This window comes from Vombatus ursinus, unplaced genomic scaffold (assembly GCF_900497805.2).
Source record: "Vombatus ursinus unplaced genomic scaffold, bare-nosed wombat genome assembly UNPS02014945.1, whole genome shotgun sequence".
Classification (NCBI taxonomy): domain Eukaryota; kingdom Metazoa; phylum Chordata; class Mammalia; order Diprotodontia; family Vombatidae; genus Vombatus; species Vombatus ursinus.
In genome coordinates, this window is record NW_020954723.1 from 2,297,518 (window position 1) to 2,318,931 (window position 21,414).

General features: G+C 39.2%; 1 protein-coding gene across 1 annotated transcript in view; it reads right to left on the bottom strand.

The window, feature by feature from the left end:
- Positions 1-337: 337 nt before the first annotated feature.
- Positions 338-21,414, bottom strand: part of LOC114030008 (tetratricopeptide repeat protein 9A-like) — a 53,715-nt gene continuing 32,638 nt past the window's right edge. The window contains exon 3 of the mRNA XM_027844672.1: positions 338-3,367. Coding sequence (XP_027700473.1) covers positions 3,288-3,367 — 80 coding nt within the window. The 3' untranslated portion in view covers positions 338-3,287. The remainder of the gene's footprint in view (positions 3,368-21,414) is intronic.

Sequence of the window (21,414 nt, forward strand, 5' to 3'; positions counted from 1 at the left end):
GATGGAAAGAGGCTGCACCTCAAATCAGAAGGCAATGAATCAGTCAACAGCCATTTATTAAGTACTTCCTGGCTAAGTGCTTAGGAACCAAAGAAAAAGCTGGCTGTGACACTTCTTAGTTATGTGACCTTCCCCCACCCCATCTCTTAGAATCCTTTTCTATTGCTGCTGTTGTTGTTGTTAGGTCATATCAGACTCTTCGTGACCACGTTTTGGGGTTTTCTTGGCAAAGATAATGGAACGGTCTGCCATTTCCTTGTCCAGCTCATTTTACAGATGAGGAAACTAAGGCAAAAAGAGTTAAGTAATTTGCCCAGGGTCACACAGCTAGTAAGTGTCTGAGGCCAAATTTGAACTCAGGAAGATGAGCCTTCTTGACTCTGGGGTTGTCACTCTATCCACTGCACTACTCAGCCACCCCTCTTAGAATCCTAGCCTTCTTCAAAGCTCAGCCCAAGTACCCCCTCCTCCTACATGTGATCTTTCCAGATTCCCTCTACTGCTAGGACCTACCCTACCAAAATTTCCTTGCATTTGAGGATGGGAAAAGTTTTATAAGTGTCTCTGTATCCCCAACAGCACTTAGCAAATGCTTACTGATTGATTTACCTCACAGATATTTCATCTTGATGATTCCCAATTTTCTCATCTGTCAAACAGAGATAACAGTCCTTGCACTACCTATCTTACAGGATCTTTGTGAGGAAAGTGCTTTGTAAACTGTAAAGTGCAGTATAACCATGAACTACTGTTAAGCTTGAGCTAAGGAGAATCAAAGATGAGACTCAATCTCCATGCCTTTGTTTGGCTTGATCATGGCTTAACGTAATGGTTCTCAAAGTATGTTCCATGGACCCATGAGGGGCCCCATGATCCTTTCAGGACTTCCTTGAGGGCAAAATTACTTTCATACTAATACTAAAATGTTATTTGCCTACTAAAATACTCCTTCCTTTTCCAACTACATATCTGTGTGAGGCCAGATTTCCTTCATAAACCTCAACCAAAACAACCTATCACAATAGATTGAATGCAAAAGCCGATGTGAAAACCTAGTAGTTTTCTATTAAGTTAGACATTAAAGAGATTTGTAAAAACATGTAATACAATGCCACTCTTCTCAGTTAATTTTTTTTTGTTTTGGAAAATAGTATTTTTCATAAAAATCTGTCATTTATGTTACTGTATAATGGGTTTATTACTATTTTTAATGAATAAATATTTTAAAATTTTATCTATTTGTACTCTTCTAATACAGTAAATTATGATAGCTATAACCCACATAAACAAAAGCTCTTTGGGGTCTTCAATAATTTTTAAGAAGGTAAAGGTGTCCTGAGGCCAAAATGTTTGAGAATCGGTGGGCTATAAAGATGATTAGGAAAGACAGAACTGATATCAGTGTCAATGGAAAAACATATCATATAGCAGGTTTTATGAAATGGTTGTCCTTGAGATGGGCAGGATCAATAATACAATGGAATCTAAGATGTGGGATCCAAAGAGATTTCAGCTGGATAGAATGTTGGGCTGAAGCTAAGATGTAATTTAATAAGGGTAAGCGTAATGTCCTGACATTGGGCTCAGAAAAACCAACTGTGCAACTACAAGGTGAGGAAGATAAGCCCAGAAAGCAATCCATGTGACAAAGACCTGGCAATTTTTAGTAGACTACGAGTGATGGAGAAGTCAGCAGTGTGCTTGGCTGCCAGAAAAGCTAACACAATCCGAGGGTGTGATGTCCAGATGTAAGAAGGGAGAACGACGTTGTGTTGAGTCCTGTTCAGAACACATCTGGAACAGTGAGCCCAGCTCTGAACACCCTAGTTTAAGGAAAGCACGGTCAAAGTGTAAAATGCTTTGAGGAGGGTGACCAGGATGATGAGGATACTTAGAAACCCTGCCAGGGGATATTTAGCCTAGAGAAGACACAACTTGGTGGTAGACATTGAAGGGTTATTATATGAGAGAGAGATTCAATTTGCTTTATTTGGCCTATGATCAAGCCCCATGGACAGAAGTAGGAAGGAGACAGATTTTTGTCTCAAAATAAGAGAAAATTTCCTAACAATTATAGCTATCCAAAAATGGACTCATCGCTCCACTGAAGTCTATCTACCCAACCTTGACTAGGTTATACTTAGGTTAAGGCAGGGAAGAATGCAAGCTCCTTGAGGGCAGGGACTATTTTTATTTTGTCTTTGTGTCTCCAGCACCTAAAACAGTCCTAGAACACAGGAGGTACTTTACATAAATGCTTGTTGGATTGGATTGGGAGTATACATGCTGGGGGTAGACACCTCTGCAGAGGACACACAGTACAGAGTACAAGCAACTGCACAGGGCACTAAGCAAATGGTCAGCTGCTCTGAAGGTCATCCAATGCTATGTGAGTACATCCTTCACTCCACGTATGGGGTGAGGGGTGGGAAAACGGTTAGGGGGGCTATTTCAAAAAGAAATGACAGGAATTATCACCTATTAATTTATTTTTATTTGCACTTCATTAGTCCATAGTTTTATCCCCTGATTTATACAAAGCCTTTTCAGCTTTTGCATCACTGTCCCCCTTCCCTCACCGTTTCCCTTGCCCTGATCTTCCCATACCTGCTCCTGTCTGCCATCAAAGTTACTATGTGGAAATAGGATGTAAGTTCACTGAGAAGGCATTTAGTAGGGGCTTCAGTGGTGGATGAGCTTGTAACCGAGTCCTAGAACCCCAAATGGAGATTTGGGATTGGGGGCACACAGAATGCAACAGGAGCCAAGAATAGGAGTGTGGGAGGGGGAGGGAAGTTGATGTGCACATCTATGTCCCTCTAGGAGGGGGTTGGGGTCACCAGCTCTTTCTGTGGCCATCTTCCAGATGTGTCTGTTAGGACTGGGTTGGGATGGCTTAGTCCATCAGGGAGGTGATTAGAAGGGACAAGCTTACAGACTCAAGGTGAAGACTCAAGACTTTAAGATGAATTGCCTTCCAGGCATGATCCCGGCAGTGGAAACCACCAGCTAAGCCTTTTCCAACTCTGACACAAATCTCCTCTTCAGGCTTCTTCTCATCAAGGGAACTTTGACCATTTTCTGGCAACTGGCCAGGTTCTAAGCTGGCTTCTCTTGCTCTCTCTCTTTCTCTTCATACTGGGAGTAAACAAAGAGTTAAGGGGGCTTTCGAAGGAAGATGGGAGAGGGGCAGGAAAGGGACCAAACCCAGGAAGGGGAAATCCACCTGCTGGGCCCCTGGAAGCACAATGTCCACCATGGGTCCATCTCTGAAGGAAGCTTCCTGGTTACAAGGCTTCTTTCTCTCTCTGGGAACATCTGCTGAGTTTCATCTCTGTCAGTTGGATATATCGTATCACATTGGTATCTGTAGGAAAAGGAAAGACACGTGTGAGCTAATACCAGATAAGGGAAAATTGTTGGCCTTTTCCCAGGCCCAAACAAACTGGGTCTATACAAAGTGGACAGACTAGAACCAACCAGTTTTGCTGATCCAAGACTGATTATTCTGTGACCATCTGGCTAATGTTTTGTGAAGGGAGCCAGAAGGTTTTTTCTGAACTGGGGCCTGATGTACTTGGCTGTAGACCTAGGTGAGGACAGACGACAGAGAGAGAGAGAGAGAGAGAGAGAGAGAGAGAGAGAGAGAGAGAGAGCAGCTTTTCTCCATAATGAGACTCAGTCCCTGGCCAATAAGCCTATAAGGAGCAGAAGGAAAGGTGAGGAATGAAGGCGAGGGGCACAAAACTTTCATCTCTAGCATTACTTTATCCTTATAACCAGGGCTGGCCTGACAAATTCCATGAAGCAGGCTGGACAGATTCCTACAATGCCGGACCACTGGGCAGAGTTTCCTATAGACAGCTGGCAAGACATCCCACTGGGTAACAAAAGGAACTAGGACACATTCAAATACACCCTTTACATGTAGACTATCAGCTATAGCCAGTATGACAAAATAAGTACACAAGGTACACAACACATACTGGACTGAGGGTCCAGCACTGTGTTAGAAGCATAGGCAGTCCCTGCCCTCAGGGAGGTTATGGTCTGACTGGAAAACAAGGTACAGATAAATGAAGCTGTTATAATGCAAAACAATATGTGATTCTGTTGATGTAACTGTGAATTAATTGATGCAAGCATTTTAGAAAGCAATTTGGAATTATATCCTATTGTTAGGCATATATGCCAAGGAAGGGTGTGTGTATACACATGCATGTGAGAAAGAACATGAAAGGAAGAGAGAGAGGGAGAGGGAGATAGGGAGGGAGAGAAGAAGAGGGAGAGAAGGAAAGAGAGAGAGAGGGAGAGAGGGAAGGAGGAAGGGAGGGGGAGAGAGAGAGAGTGAGAGAGAGAGAGAGGTAGGCAGGTAACTAGGGGGTACAGTGGATAGAGTATTGGTCCTGGAGTCAGAAAGACTCACCTTTCTAAGTTCAAATCCAGTCTCAGACACTTACTAGCTGTGTGACCCTGGGCAAGTCACTTAACCCTGTTTGACTAAGTTTCCTCATCTGTAAAATGAGCTGGAGAAGGAAATGTCAAAACAGTATAGTTTCTTTGCAAGAAAACTCCAAAATGGGGTCACAAAGAGTTGGACATGAGTAAAAATGACATATATGTATATATGTATGTATGTGTATACATATATACACACACATATATGTGTGTGTGTGTATATATATATCCTTCATTTCCTCTGAATGTCTAGCCCATGAGTTAATGCAGCAGTTCTCAAAGTATGTTCCATAGACTCATGGGAGTCCCTGTGACCCTTTCAGCAGGTCCTGAAGAGATTCAATACATTTTATGACTATATCTGGGAGAGATATATCTTTTGTTTTATCATCACCTATATTACCCAATGTATTTCCCCCTCCTCTTTCCAGAGAATCATCCCTTGTAACAAAGAGAAAAAGAAAGAGGAAAAAAAGTTTAGCAAAACAAATCAATATACTGGCCAAATCTGACAAGTATTCTACGTGCAAAGTACTGTCATACATATACAGATAAATATACAAACACACTAATATATTTATAGCAATGTTTTTGCAGTAACAAAGAACTGGAAACAAAGGATCACAGAATCCCAGAATTGGAGAGTTGGCAGGGGTTTCAAGCAGAGGTTTGGTTCAACACAAACCCTAAAGAAATTCCCACTCCAATATAGCTAACAACTACTCACTCAGCCTCTGGTGACTGAGCTTCTGACTTTCCAGACCTCAGCAAGCACCATGGATGGCTCAGCTGCAATCTTCCCCTGGGACTTCCCTCAGCACTCAGGGCCTCCTCATCCTGAAATATCCATCTACCCCTGAGACCTTCTCACCCTAGAACATTCCTCTGCCATGCTCCCCCCCTCTCTCATTAGTAAATTCCTCCATTTTGGGGAGAGGCCGAGGACAGCCAAACTTCATTCCCCTCTCGGCTCTGATTCTGACTTTCTGGACTCCCAAGACAAAACTCTTGTGGGAAGGTATCTATCTACTCTACCCTCTTTTCAACTCTTTTTTGTGTGTTGTCTTTCCCAGTTGTAAGCTCCTTGAGGGCAGGGGTTGTCTTTTTACTTGTATTTGTATCCCCAGCATTTAGCACAGGGCTTGGCACATAGCACACAGTAAGTGCTTAACAAGTGGTTATTGCCTTGCAGACCTCCAAGAAGGCAGAACCCACTACCTCTTGAGGTAACCCTTTTTATTTTTGGATGTCTCTGTTAGGAAGTTTTTCTGGACAGCATACTATGTCTGTATTTTTGTCATTTCCATCTGTTGCTCCTGATTCTTCTTCCTGGAGATAAGCAGAATAAGTCTGTGCCCTCTGCCACATAACAGGCCTTCTTTAACTCAAACCCCAAAACAGCTTGCATGAAATGTTTTATAGAAACTGCCTAAAGACGAAAGTAACCTGGGAGAATGTGGCTCAAGCTGTTGGGGGGCGTGGGTGGGGAAGTAACGTTTGTGCTTTTGTTCTTGCACTTTCTTCTAATATCTTGCAATATCTTACAACACCTATGTAAAAGCTTAAAATATATATGTGCACGTACACACATATTACTATATCTAGTTAACTAGCTATGGAGGGAGGGAAGAGGAGGGAAGGCATACCTTCCACATGCTATTTGTCTTTTCCAGGTCAAATATGCCCAGTTCTTTTAACTAGCCCTCATGGGCAACAAGGAGGTAGAGTGGTTAGACCACCAGCCCTGGAGTCAGGAGGACTTGAGGTCAAATCTGGCCTCAGACACTTACTAGCTGTGTGACCCTGAGCAAGTCACTTAGCTCTGTTGGCCTCAGTTTCCTCATCGGTAAAATGAGCTGAAGAAGGAAATGGCAAATGACTCCAAAATCTCTGCCAAGGAAACTCCAAATGGGGTCACAGAGAGCCAGACACAACTGAAATCACTCAACAACAACAACAAAAATCCTTATGTGATAAGGACTTAGGTCCCTTCACCATCTTGAATGTGCTCCAACTTAGCAATGCCCTTATTACCCCGTGGAATCCAGAATTGAAATACCATACCCTAGCTGTGCTCTTACTAGGACAAAGCATAAAGGGACGATCGCCTACCTCTTCATTCCTGGGAGTGGGATGTCTCTCTAAATAAGGTCCAGAATCACATTAGGTTTTTTTGGCTGCCATATTACATTGCTGACTCAGACTGAGTTTGCAGTCCACTAAATCCCCCAAATCTTTTCCAGACAAACTGCTGTCTAACTATGCCTTCCCCATCTTGGACTTGTTAAGTTGGTTTTAATGCACACAAGCATAAGACCACACTTATTTCTACTGAATTCTTCTTATTAGATTCAGCTCAAACACTTGTTGATATTTTTTTGGAGACCCTTACTCTTATCCAATGTGCCAGTTATCCCTCTTAACTTTGTGATAGCTTTGATAAGCACTCCATCTATACACCTTTATCCAAGGCACTGATAAAAATGTTAAAAACAATATAGGGTCAAGAGCAAATCTCACTGGAGATCAACAGCTCTGCTGACATTAAACTACCTACTGTGTGCCAGGCACTGTGCTAAGTGATTTACAAGTACTATCTCATTTGTTCCTCACAACAACTCTGAGAGGTGGGTGCTATTATTATCATTCCCATTTTACGGTTGAGAAAACTGAGGCAAACATAAGTTAAGTGATTTGCCCAGGGTCACACAATGTCAGAAGCCAGATCTGAACTCAAGTCTTTCTGACTCCAGGTCTGATGCTCTATCTATTGCACCATCTATATGTCTCAAGGGAAACCTCAGAGTTGTTTTGACTTGTATTTCACTTATTATTAGTGATTTGAAGCAAATTTCATAGTTTGAAAATCTTCTTTTGAAAAGTGGTCATATTCTTTGACCACTTATCCATTGGGAATGACTCTTAGTCACATTTTTGTGCTAATTTATTTTATATTCTGGATATCTAAGCCCTGTCAGAAATGCAAAACTATTTTTCCTCCAGTTGACAATTTCTCTTTCTATCTAACTTCATTGATTTTCTTCGTTTAAAAGTTTTTCAATTCACATAATCAAAATTATTTATTTTCTCTTTTGTGATCTCCTCTATCCTTTTTTTTTTTTGGTTTAGAATTTCTCCCCATAACTCTGACTATAATAACATAAGTGGAAAGAATAATAGTGACATAATAATAAAAAATTACTGTTGTGCAACCATATTGACCAAGTTTGGTCCCAAAAAGGAAAAATAAGAATATGCCTCTCTACCTCTCCCTTATTTGCAGGGGGCGGTGGGGAAAGTATTATGTGTGTGGAATACTTGTCAGACTTAGCTGTTATGTCCATTTGTTTTACTGAACTATTTTTTTTCTGTCTCTTTTTTTGTTACAAGGGGTGAATGTTTGAGAAGAGGAGGGGAAATTACATTGGGAAATGTAGGTGATAAAAAAGCAAAAGCTATCAATACAAATTTTAAAATATTCTTCTCCAGGTATAGTCATAAAAGGTACTGGATCTCATTATTTTCTATATTGTTCTTTAGTATTCAGATCATGTATCTTTTTTGAGTTTGTTTAGTGTATATGGTATAAAGGCTGGTCTAAACCCCAAAAGCTTCCTAGTTTCCCCAGAAGCATTTGCTAAATAGGGATTTTATTCCCAAACAGTTTATGTTCTCAGGTTTATTGAAGATAAAGTTGTTGAATTTTATTGTTTTTATTCTTGCCCATCTAGTCTGTCCTATTGATCTACTTTTGTAATTTTTAACCAGTACCAAATAATTTTGCTATTATTGCTTTATAATGTAATTTGAGGTCTGGGAGTACTTTTTATTCTTCTTTCTCTTCAAAAAAATTACTCACCTTGAGCTTCTCAACCTCTTGCTCTACCAAATTAATTTTGTTTTCATTTTGTCTAGTTTTAAAAATATACCCTTGGGTAGTTTATGTGACCTATCATTCAGTTTGCAATTAATTTAGGTAGCATCATAAATTGTATTATATTGGTGTAGCCCAACCATGGACAGTTAATATAGCTCCAATTATCTATATCATTATTTCTTTAAAGAGTGTATTTCTATATCTTCATAGATTGATTCCAAGATATTTTGTGAATTTTTTAGTTATCCTGAATTGGACTTTTCTCTCTGTTATTTCCTCCTGGTGACTTTGTTATTGCCATATGGAAATGCTGATGGTTTTTGTGGATTTCTTTTGTATATATATATCAATATAACTATTAAAGCTATTAATTTTTTTCAGTCAGTTTCTTTGCTGATTCTCCAGGGTTTTCTAAACAAAACACCGTGTTACCTGCAAATAGGGTTATAATTTTTTTCTCCTCTTCATCAATATTTGTGCCTCTTAATTTCTTTTCATTGTGTTCTTTCTATCATTAGGATTTCTAGAATGATATCAAATAATAATGGGAAAAGGAAGCATTCTTGCTTTATTTCTATACTTATTAGAAAATCTTTTAGTGTTTCCCATTATAAATAATTCTAAGTTATAATTTTATATACACATGTTTGTATAATAGTTTAAATAGCCCTTCTATGATTTTTTTTAGGGTTTTTAGTAAAAATGAATGTTGTAGAGGCAGTTAGGTGGATAGAGTGGCTAGAATACTGCACCTAGAAAGAGGAAGATGTGAGTTCAAATCTGACCTCAGACACTTACTGGCAGAGTGACCCTGGGCAAGTCACTTAACCTCTATTTGACTCAGTTTCCTCCATTGTAAAATGAGTATAATAACAATACCTACTTTGCAGGGTTGTTGTGAGAATCAAATGAGATACTTGGTAAAGCACTTGGCATGATGCCTGGCTAGTAGTTGGTGCTATATAAATCCTAATTCTCTTCCCCTTTTATGAAAAGCCTTTCTTCATTTATTGATATAATCATGTTTTGGGGGGGATGGTTTTATTTTTATTGTGATTAATTATGTTAATTGTTCTCTTAAAGTTGAACCATCTCTGGTATAAACTTGTTATAATGAATGCTTTCCTTCCCCTTTGGCTATATTGCTGTATATGATTTTATTTAAAATTTTTACTCTAACATCCACTAGGGAAAAAAGGCAGTATGGCATATTGGATATAGAGCTGGCCTTAAAGTCAGGAAGATTTGGGTTCAAGTCTTGTCTCTAACACATACTGGCTGTGTGAACTTGGACAATTCATTTACTCTTTCAGTTTCCCCAGGCAACTCTCTAACACTTTTAAGTTGAAGATAAGAAGCTGATCCTGCTTTGATTACTTGGAGCTATCTACAACAATTAATTAGTGAGACTGGCCTAAATTTTTCTTTTTTTGCTTTGTCCTTCCCTGGTTTAGGTAAGAGGACTATATTAAAAATATCAAGTGTTTTCTCTCTCAAGGTGGAAAATAATTTGTATAGCATGGGTATTAATTACTCTTTAATTGTTTGCTCTAAGTTGTCTCTAAATTCATCTGGACTAGGATTTTATTTTATTTTTCTTTTAGGTCCTTTGTGTCTTGTTCAATGTCACTTTTTTGATTGGGTTACATAAGATCCATATTTCATGCTCTGTTAATTTTGGCATTTTATATTTCTGTAGGTAATCCTCCATTTCTTTTAAATTCTGTTTGGCTAATATATAATTGTGAAAAGTAGGTTCTGATCATTTTCTTTATTTCTTCTCTGTTGTGATTTCACTGTGTTCTTTTTGACTTGGGTAATTTGTTTTTCTTCTTTCTTTTAAAATTAGGTTAGCAAAAAGTTTATCAGTTCTGTTAGTCTTCAAAGAATCAGGTTTTAGCTTTGCTTATCATTTTTATAGTCTTTTTGTTTACTGTGTACTTACTCTAATTTTTAAGATTTTCTTTCCTGTGCTAATTTTGGATTTTTTATTGTTGATGTTCTAGTTTAAACAAATTAAAATGTACTTTATTTGATATATTTTATTTTTGTATACCATTTTCCCTTATATACCTCTTCCTGACCCACTCTTAGCAACATCCCATTAGTTTTGCTTTAATTACACACTCAGTTCATTAATTCTCTTTTTTTCCTATTTTTAATGTATATTTTCAGAGAAATAACTCTTTCCTCTAAGGTCTGTTGTGGTGGCCTCTTGGAGATTTTGTTATTTTGTCTAATTGCTTTCATTCTCTTTCACGGTTATTAATTTTTTATGTTTTGTTCTTTGGTCTAATCATTATGTATGATGTCATTATCAAGTCTACATTTTGATCTACCTCTGTTTTCTCCATTCTATTCCAACAATCTTGGCACAGTTTTAAGCTTTTGTCACCTACAGTTTATACTAATATGATAAATATTACATCAATATGGTGAAATTTATGATATTACCTAAATTACCAAGAGGGTAGTTTATAAAGCTAAACAAAACAAAGTTACTAAAGCTTAAAACTGCACTAAGATCTTTTGGGATACCCTGTATTTCATTGCATTATAGTATATGAAAGATGTGCTTAGTATTTCTGTTTCTTTTATATTTATTTATAATTTCTCTGCCCTAGCATTCTTCAATGCTCCCATCCAAAAGATGGCATAAGTTTTTCGACTCCAACTTCTCTAAAATTCTGTATTTTCCTTTTTGTTTATCTTTCTGTTAGATTATTACAGTTCCAAGAAAAGCACTAAAATCTCTTACAATTATTATGTTATTGCCTATGGCTTTTTCAAATTCAGCTAACTTCCTTTATGAATTTAGATGTAATACCATTTGATGCCCACATATTTAGTACTGATATTGTTTTATTTTCTATGGTTCTTTTAAACATGATGTAGTTACTATATTTGCCTTGGCATTTGACATGAAATTTTACTTCTATTCTGTCTAATGTGATTGTTACTCATGGGTTTTTGTTTTTGGAACCATATGATGCATAGAAAATTTCGTTCCAGTCTCTTAATTTTATTTTGTATATTTATTTTGATGTGAATTTCTTGTGTACAGAAGAATGTTGGATTTTGTTTTCTTATCCATTCTGCCATTCTCGTTTTATTGGATTAATCTATTTACATTGAGGGTTATGATTATTAGGCTTGTGTTTTTCTCCAATTATTTCTTTTGTACTGGTCTCTCTTTTAAATTCAGTACTTGACCTCATGACTAGTTTTGCTTATATTACCTTGATGTTATTCTGTTCCCACAGGCTGTCTCCCAGTTTTCATTTACTTGAGGTAACTCCAATTCCTTGAATTTACTTAAATTGATAATTTCGTCAACTTTATTTTTATTTACTTCTCATATTTCGTGCTTTTTCTTTCTCCACCTAATTAAATATGAGGTAGAAAATTAAATCTTTTCTCTTTTCCCTTCGACTTATCTCCAATCTCTTATTTAAGTAGCATCCTTTTACTCCACCCTCTTTTAAAAGGTTTTCCTTTGTTTCATCCTTATTTCCTTTCCTTTCTTTTCTAGTCTAAATTTTGTCATTCTATTTTTTCTATATTCTGTGTCCATAATGAGTATGGACCTTCTGATTGATCAAATTTTAGCTCTCTCATAGCTTACTTCTATTTTATTATATTCATGTATCTTACCCCCATTCTTCCTATTTTCTGTCACACTTCACTCTTAAATGGTCAGCTCCTTAAGGAGGCAGTATCCAATGAAAGTGGTGATATTTGTTGAGATTCACTCTCTGTTCCAGACTGAAGTCCTTGCCTTTACATGATCAACTCATCTCTCCTAGGGCCTGATTATCTCACATCTAGTTCTATGTTAGTACTCTGGGAACTGGTTGCCAGTGGGAACTCAAAAATCCCTTCTCCTGGGGTTGGGGATGCAGTCCTGTACAACTTTTTATGAGATAAGGTTGTTTTGTAATATGCAAATTCTCCTAAGATGAAACATTATAAGGTTCCGTCCCCTTCCCAGCTTTATTCATGAAAAGCCTCCTCACTCTACAACTCACCTTGCTCTCTTCTAGAAGGACAAGTGGGGTCTTTGTATTGAGAGGATGGGAGAGAAATTGTCTGAGAAGAAGCTGAGGCAAAGATGGGGGCCCATGTGTTCAATGTCATAAAGAAATGACACTGAAAGGAAAAATAATGCCAAGGATTCTGGCTAGCAATCAACCAGCCAATGCCAGGGGAAGTATGAGCCCTTCTGACTTTCTATTCATTTCAGATCCTAAATTATACTCCTTGGCCTAAATTGAGCTCTTGATGTCATCTGTACCCAGAATCTACTTTCTATGCCTTGGATCTGGCAGGATTAGAGTACTTTCAGGGGGGTCCGCCTCTTTATTTTGTGAGGCAAAATTCAAATGGACACTGCTTTGCCGGCTGAAACAATGGCTGTGGGGAACTAAGCGGGATTTCCAGTATCTGAGGAAGCATAGTGTTTGGGCTTGCTGTGCGCTTGGTAGCTGTTTTATATGCTTACTATGACTATTCTATTTGCATACTATGGTTATTATTTAATGTTTATTTTCTTAGTGATTCTTTGCCAAGAGGAAATGCCACTTACATTAACCATGTATGCCTGTCTGTTCCTGCATGAAGCCCATTCCATTATGCCAAGGTCACATGACTAATGGCAAGTGAAGTAAGTCAGCTCAAACGGTGGAATGGTTTCCCATGGATGAACGGAATGATGACAAAATAGAGATGTCCATGGAGAGGACGACAGTCAAAAGTTAATTTTTATCCGCTAGACCCACACATTCACAGATCCCTTGATAAACAGGCACCATGTTATCAAGAGAAATGAGAGTCTGGCTAATTCATACCATAGAAAACATTGCTTTTACTGGGCATTTCCACCCCAGCTGGGCATGAAGTGAGCATATGCAAATTACTATCAATGCCACCTGGTAGTTAAACTCAAAAATCTTCAGGAGGTTCCCCATCATCTAAAAAATATAGTCCAATCTTCTTTGCCCAGCATTCACGGCCCTTCTCAATCTGGTGCTGCCTTTATTTTCCAGCCTCATGTCTTATTACAGGAGTACCCAGGTGATGCAGTGGGTAAAGATCTTGACCTGGGGTCAGAAAGACCTGAGTTCAAACATAGCCTCAGATACTTCAGTAGCTGTGTGATCCTGGGTAAGTCATTTAACCTCTGCCTGCCTCAGTTTCCTCATCTATAACATGGGAACAATAATAGCAGCTATCTCCCAGGATTTTTGTGAGAATCAAATGAGATATCTGTAGACAGCTTTATAAATCTTAAAGCGCTATATAAATGCTATCTGTCATCATCATCATCATTACATTACTCCTCTCCACGTACTCCAACCAAATGGGAAAACTCCTTTTCTACCCCCTGAAAATACAATGCATTTCCTTGACTCTGTGCCCTCAGTCCACTGTAACCCCTATGCCCTCTCCCCCTTTGCTTGTTGAATTCCTACCCATCCTTTAAAGTCTAACTCAAATGCTACTTCCTTCATAAAACCTTGCATAATACTTTTCATCTGTAATAACCTTTTCCTTCCAACCTCACAAGCATTTTGTCTCACAATTCTCCATTGTACTTTTCACAAGTTCTTTATGATTGAATGAGATGATACATGTTAAATGGTTTGTAAACCTTGAAGCATTATACATGTTAACTATTATTATTGCTGTTGTTTTATTATTTCTCCCAATTTAGACTAGAAACTCCATGAGAGCAAGGACCACAGCTCATCTAATAATAACAATGACAACAACAATGATAACAACAACAACAACAACGATGATGATACCTAGCATTTACTTTGTACCAATTGCGTGCCAGGCACTGGGCTAAGCACTTCACAAATATGATTTCATTTTATCCTCAGAACAACCCTGGAAGGTAGATGCTATTATCATCCTCATTTTACAGTTGGGGAAACTGAAGGAAACAGAGTTTGTTTATTTTTTTTTACTTGTCCAATATCACACAGCTAGTAAGTGTCTGAGGTCGCATTTGAACTCGGGTTTTCTTGATTCTAAGCTCAAATCTAAACTTTGTATGTCCTCTAGCATCTAACTCAGTGCTATTCCACACACAGCAATTACCAAATAAATGCTTACTGAATTAAATTTAATTGTCCAATACTTGCTGCCTCCTACCCTTGTCAAGAGGACAACCTCTCAGGATTGCAGAGATCCCCCTTTTCAACTGCAGCATTCATTCTAACAAGAGTTATATAAAATTCTTGTGTCTCCTGATCTTTGTTCTCTGTGCTGGAGAAGGGAGGAGGCGAGCAATGCAGCTGGCCTGCCCTTGCCCCTGACCCCTGATCTCTCTTTGGCAGCTGTCTGCAGAGTCCACTTCTGTGAGATGAGGGGGTTGGACTATAGCTCTCCTAGGTCTCTTCCCATCTCTGACATTCAATGGCTCCACTAGGCACCCCTTTCAGAACAGAGGGAGCCTGTGTGAAGGAATTCCTGCATGCCCTTTACAAAAGTACTCACTCAGAACTGCAGCTGGGCTCTGATGACGTATTCCTGGAGCATGAGGAAGACTGGAATGGCCAGTAGTGGATGGCATGAGACCATACTGAAGCAGCCGGGGCCTGGATGAAGACAACTGAGGCCCTTGGAGATTTCATGAAATTGATGACTTTTTTTAAACCCTTTAATTTAGTTCTACCTTCCTTTCCTTTGGAAAAAAAGTTGTTTGGATATACAGAAACTTTCTACCAGACCCCACTACAAAACACATTTTGTGCTATATAGTATATTAACTGAAAAGAGCACTGTGTCCTTTGATTTCGATTTTTGTTAGTGTAAGGAACTCCCATTGTGTAATTCCATCCATCAATGCAGATGTCAACTTTCCTGCAAATTATAGTCTTAAAGAGGTATTTTAGACATTAAGAGGGTAAATGATTTATTTGCCCATGATCATCAAGCTAATATTGCTCAAGTCAGAGCATCTGCATTCAAATCCTACCTTTGACACTATCTATAACACTTTGTCACTTAATCTCTCTGAGTATCCGTTTCCTTATCTGCAAAATGAGGGGTTTAGAATACAAAGACTCTGAGGTCTCTCCCATTCTTAGGTCTATGAGCTGTATCAAAGGCAGGACTTGAACCCAGGTTTTCCTGACTGCATGACCATCTCTCTATCCACTACTCTACATTGCCTATCTAACTTTGATAGTATGATACTAACATGGATGGTTTTATTCAACCAGAACTTTGTGGCCCATCAATATTTCCTTTATTTATGTAGTGAGCATTGACAAGGAGATTAGGATGTAGGTGAATGCCCAATCATCTCTAGCATCCCAATCTTCTTGAAAATGCCAACACAGTGCTACATTTATACTACCATAGACACTGCATCTATTGTTCTTTCGACTCCGCTTTCTTCCCTCTGCATCACTTCATACAAGTTTTCACATTTGAGAAAGGGGAGAGAGTCATCTAAGGGAAAAGCAGGACCCAGGCCTGGCGATTAAGAACTGAGTTGTAGATAGAAGGAACTCCTGAAAGCTCAGCTAAGCAACCCACCCAACAGAGATGCTCCACTCCAGAAAGAGCTATCTGAGGACTCTACAAAGAGAGAAAGGATATCCAGGCCCTTCAGTACCAGAATTTGTGAGTTGCCTTTGCCATATGTGTATCCTACATGTATGCTTAAATAACACTCTAAGCCAACTCTCCCTGAGGATAACGTGCTTAATTTGTGGAAGAGTATAACTCAGGTTTACAGGGAGGATATTTTATAACTGTTGTTCTTGCAGTACTATCTGAGTAAATGCCTTTGTTAAGAGTTAATTAAGTCTTTTGGCTGATCATAAATGGAAAGCACATTAGTGAGGGCTTAAAGGCTAAAGTAATAAGATTACCTCTAGAACTTGAGGTAACTGTCATTCTCTGGTCACCCAATCTATGAGGAAGTGCAAGTTTGGGGAGTCATCAGAGCAGGTGCTACATTTACATACTATAGTTTATCCTCCTCAGGTGAGAAGACTTCAGACCACACGTGTGCTAGCATCCTGAGGCTTCTACCTTCTGCTAGGTGTAGCATGTTCCCTAAGGAAAGGCTGCTTGGGGCCAGGCCAAGGTATCTTCCAGATGTCTGCCCCAAAACAACCACTTCCATTTGTACCAACAGAAAGTATCTTCCACTTGCTGCTGCCAGCCCGATTTTTCAATTGGGATGTGGAAAACCTCCAGTGCAGAGAGCAAACCTCCCTTCGACTTCAGGCTGCATCTCTTGCTGCACCAGTACTTTATGGGTAGAAAAGTGGTACTCTCAAAAACTACTTGGTACTGGCTAAGAAACAGAGTGGTGGATAGTGGAATAGATTAGGTATGCAACAGACAAAGTCAATGACTATAGTAATCTACTATTTGATAAATCCAAAGACTCTAGGTTCTGGGATAAGAACTCACTTTTCAATAAAAACTGCTGGGAAAACTGGAAAATAGTATGGCAGAAACTAGCCACCATGTCACCATGTGACATCCTATACCAAGATAAAGTCAAAACGGGTACATGATTTAGATATAAAGACTGATACTATAAGCAAACTAGGAGATCAAGGAATAGTTTACCTATCAGATCTATGGAGAAGGGAAGAATTTATGACCAAAAGAGATAGAGAACAGTATGAAATGCAAAATGGATGACTTTGATTACATTAAATTTAAAAGTTTTTGCACAAAGCCCATGCAACCAAGATTAGAAGGGAAACAGAAAACTGGGAAACAATTTTGACAGCCAATGTCTCTGATAAAGGCCTCATTTCTAAAATACATAGAGAACTGAGTCAAATTTATAAGCATATAAGTCATTCCCAAATTGATAAAAGGTCAAACAATATGAATAGGCAGTTTTCAGAGGAAGAAATTAAAGCCATTTATAGTCATATAAAAATACTCTAAATTACTATTGATTAGAGAAATGCAAATCAAAACAACTCTGAGGTACATCGCATCTATCAGATTGGTCAACATGACAAAACAGGACAATGATAAATGTTGGAGAATATGTGGGAAAACTGGAACACTAATGCATTGTTGGTGGAGTTGTAAACTGATCCAACCATTCTGGAGAGCAATTTTGAACTATGCCCAAAAGGCTATGAAATTATGCATACCCACTTCTAGGGCTGTATCCCAAAGAGATCATAAAAATGGGGAAAGGACCCACATGTACAAAAATATTTGTAGCAGCTCTTTTTATGGTGGCAAGGAATTGGAAATTGAGGGAATGCCCATCAGTTGAGGAATGGCTGAACAAGTCGAGGTATATGTATGTAATGGAATACTATTGTGCTGTAAGAAATGATGAGCAAGCAGACTTCAGAAAAACCTAGAAAGACTGAGTGAAATGAGCAGAACCAGGAGATCATTGTACACAGCCACATTTTGTGATGACTGACTTTGATAGACTTAGCTCTTCTTAGCAATTCAAGGATCTAAGACAACTCCAAAAGACTCATGATGGAAAATGCTATCCACATCCAGAGAAAGAACTATGGAGTCTGGACGCAGATGGAAACATACTATTTGCTCTCCTTTTTTTTTTGATGTTTTGTTTTATTTCTTCTTTCTTGTGGTTCTTCACATTAATTTGAATTCTTATTTACCTCATGACTAATGTGAAAATATGCTTAATATGAATGTATAAGTAGAGCCTCTATCAGATTGCATGCTGTCTTGGGGAGGGGGGAGGAGAGAGAGGGGGAGAAAATTTAAAACTCAAAATCTTATGGAAGTGAATGTTGAAAACTAAAAATCAATTAATTAATTATTTAAAAGATTAATTAATTATATTAGTTAATTATTTAAAAATAAATTTTAAAAAAAGGAAAGTGGTACTCTCCACTTAGCAATGAACATTCTCGTATCTGGTAATATTCTTCACATTCCAGTGATTCTGAACCCCTGTAGATCATAATTCTAACTCCACTTCACACCCCCTTCTACCAGATTTCTCATTACCATCCTCCTCAACCCTCCCACTCCAAAGCCTCCTCCTAAATTCCACCTAGTGCTTCCACTGTGCCCTCTGGAATGCCTGTTCCATATGAAACAAACTTCCCTTCATCTTAAATCGATTCCTTTCCCACTCCTTCCATCTACTAACTCTTACTAAAACCTGGCTTTCCCCTGATGACACAGCTTCCCTGGCCACCCTCTCCAGCACTAGTTTCATCTTCACTTATTCTCTTCGGCTCACTGATCAAGACACTGCTCCCTATTTCTACTTCCAGGTTTTTTTTTCTCCCTTCCTTCATCACTCAGTAACCTCTCTTCTTTTGAGGTTTACCTTATTTATATCTACCACCCAATCAAAATCCTAGTAGCTACTATTTACAGGTCAGGTAATTCCCAAGATCACACCCCTTCCTTCCTCCATAAGTCTGATGCCTGGCTTGCAATTTTTCTCTCCACTCCAACACCTGCCCTCATACTAGTGGACTTTGATGTACATGTTAATTCTTCCTCAAATACTTTAACCACTCAATTTCTCTACCTGCTCACCTCCCATAAGCTACTCTTCCTCCCCACCTCAGTCACACATAAAAATGGTCATACCTTTGATGTTGCCATCACCTATAAATGTACCATCTCCATGTTCAAGAATTCTGAAATTTATCATTTAGCCAACCACAATCTATTAGCTTTTCTCCTCTCCCTCTGACCTTCTTTATATAACCCCACTCTTTCTTCACACTGTGACCTACAATCCCTTGAGTCCTCAGTTCTCTCCTAGACCACCTTCTCTCTACTAGCCACTCTCTCCTCTTCTCCCCATCCTGACTCCTTGGTAAACCAATTCAATTCTTCACTGTTCCCCTTTCTTGCACCTCTAGCCACCTTATCCTATGGCTGAATACTCTCAGACAAGTTTCAGCCTTGGATCACTCCTCCTTGACACTCTTTATCTTTCTAGGTTTTTGAAATACTACTCTCTCCTGGTTCTCCTCCATCTTATTTGACAACTTCTCAGTCTTCCTTCCTGGATCCTCCTCCAGATCATGACTTCTAAATGTAGGTGTCCCTCAGGGTTCTGTCCTGGATCCTCTTCTCCTCTCTCTCTATACGACTTCACTTGGTGATCTCATCAGCTCCCATGGATTTAATTACCATCTCTATGCTAATGATTCTCAAATCTGTCTTTCCTGCCCCTAACTCTCTTCTGATCTCCAGTCTTGCATCTCCAACTGCATTTCAGACATCTTAAAGCAGATGTCCACTAGACATCTTAAACTCAATCTGTCCAAAATGAAACTCATTATTTCCCCCCTTAAGCTTTTCACCCCTCTTACCTTTCCTGTTACTGTAGAGGATAACACCATCCTCCCAGACCCTCAGGCTTACAACCTAGTCATCAGGGACTCCTCACTATTTCTCATCCCCCGTATCCAAACCGTTGCCAAAGTTGGTTGATTTCACCTCTGCAACATCTCCTGAATACAACTCTTTCTCTCCTCTGACAGTACCCTGACTGTAGTGCAGGTGCTTAGTACCTCATGCCTTGATTACTGCAATAGCCTGCTGATGGGTCTACCTGCCTCAAATTTCTCCCTTCTTTAATCCATTCTCCATTCAGCCACTAAGGTGATTTTCCTAAAATGAAGGTCTGATCATATCACACACACACACACACACACACACACACACCCTCCCCTCCCCTACCCCACTCAATAAACTCCAATAACTTTCTATTGCCTCCAGGAACAAATACAAAATGCTCTGTTTGGGATTCAAAACCATTTCTACCCTAGCCCCCTCCTACTTTTCCAGTCTTCTTATACCTTATTTCCTAACACAGACTCTTTGATCTAGGGCAGCTAGGTGGTGCAGTGGATAGAGTGCTAGACGTGACGTTAGAAAGATCTGACTTCAAATCTGGCCTCAAACGCTTACTAGCTGTGTGGCTCTGGGCAAGACACTTAACCCTGTTTGCCTCAGTTTCTTCATCTGTAAAATAAGCTGGAGAAGGAAATGGCAAACCACTCCTGTATCTTTCCCAAGAAAACTCCAAATGGAGCTATGAAGAGTTGGACACAAGTAATTGACTAAATGACAACAACTCTTTGACCTGGTGGCACTGGCCTCCTGGTTGTTCCACAAACAAGACATCCCATCTCTCAGCTCTGGGCATATTCTCTCTGGCTGTTCCCCATGCCTGGAATGTTCTCTCTCCTTCGCTCTGACAACTGACTTTCTTGGCTTCCTTTAAGTCCTAACTAAAATTCCACCTTCTATAAGAATCTTTCCCTGATCCCTCTTAATTCCAGTGCCTTCCTCTTTTAATTATTTCCTATTTGTACTGAATATAGCTTGCTTTGTACATATTTGCTTGCATGTTGTCTTCCCCACTAGATTGTAATTTATTTGAGGCCAGCACTTAGCATAGTGTGTGGCAGAAAGTTGGTACTTATTAAATGTTGACTGTTTGATTTACTCAGCCATTCTCCAATTGTTGGGCACACATTTTGCTTCCAGTTAATTGGTATCCTAAATAACATTGGTGTGTACATTTTCCCAGCCTACTTTTTCAGGGCCCCCTTCTCACCTGTAAGACAAGGAAAGAAGGCTATGAGTCAGCCCTGTTCTGGGTTCATGGTGTTCTCTTTTCTTGCCTCCCACATCTGTGACCTATCTGCTTGTCATATTGACATTTTCTTTTTTGGGCTGGGTCTGTTTGGATTGTTCTGTGTAATTGTCTTTAAATATAAACTCACAGAGGGCAGGGACCATGACAGCTTTATTGACTATGCAGGTCTATGTACAATTAATTAGGGATCCTAGTTGTAGTGACTTAAAATGGACACATTTTGTCCCTTTAACTTCTCTTCCCTTTCATTCCTTTGCCACAGCCCTTGCCACAGCTAGTGATTACTGACCACCACCCAACCCAACCATGTTGATTACTATTCCTCTTAGCCATAGTCTTGGCCCCTGTCATGTAGTTTACTAATTCACAGCAGGTTTGAAGGACCAGCAGGACCGGTATGTTGGGATTTTTATCCTATGCAAATACTGACTTGGCCAAATTCTGTTCCTTCTAGATCTCT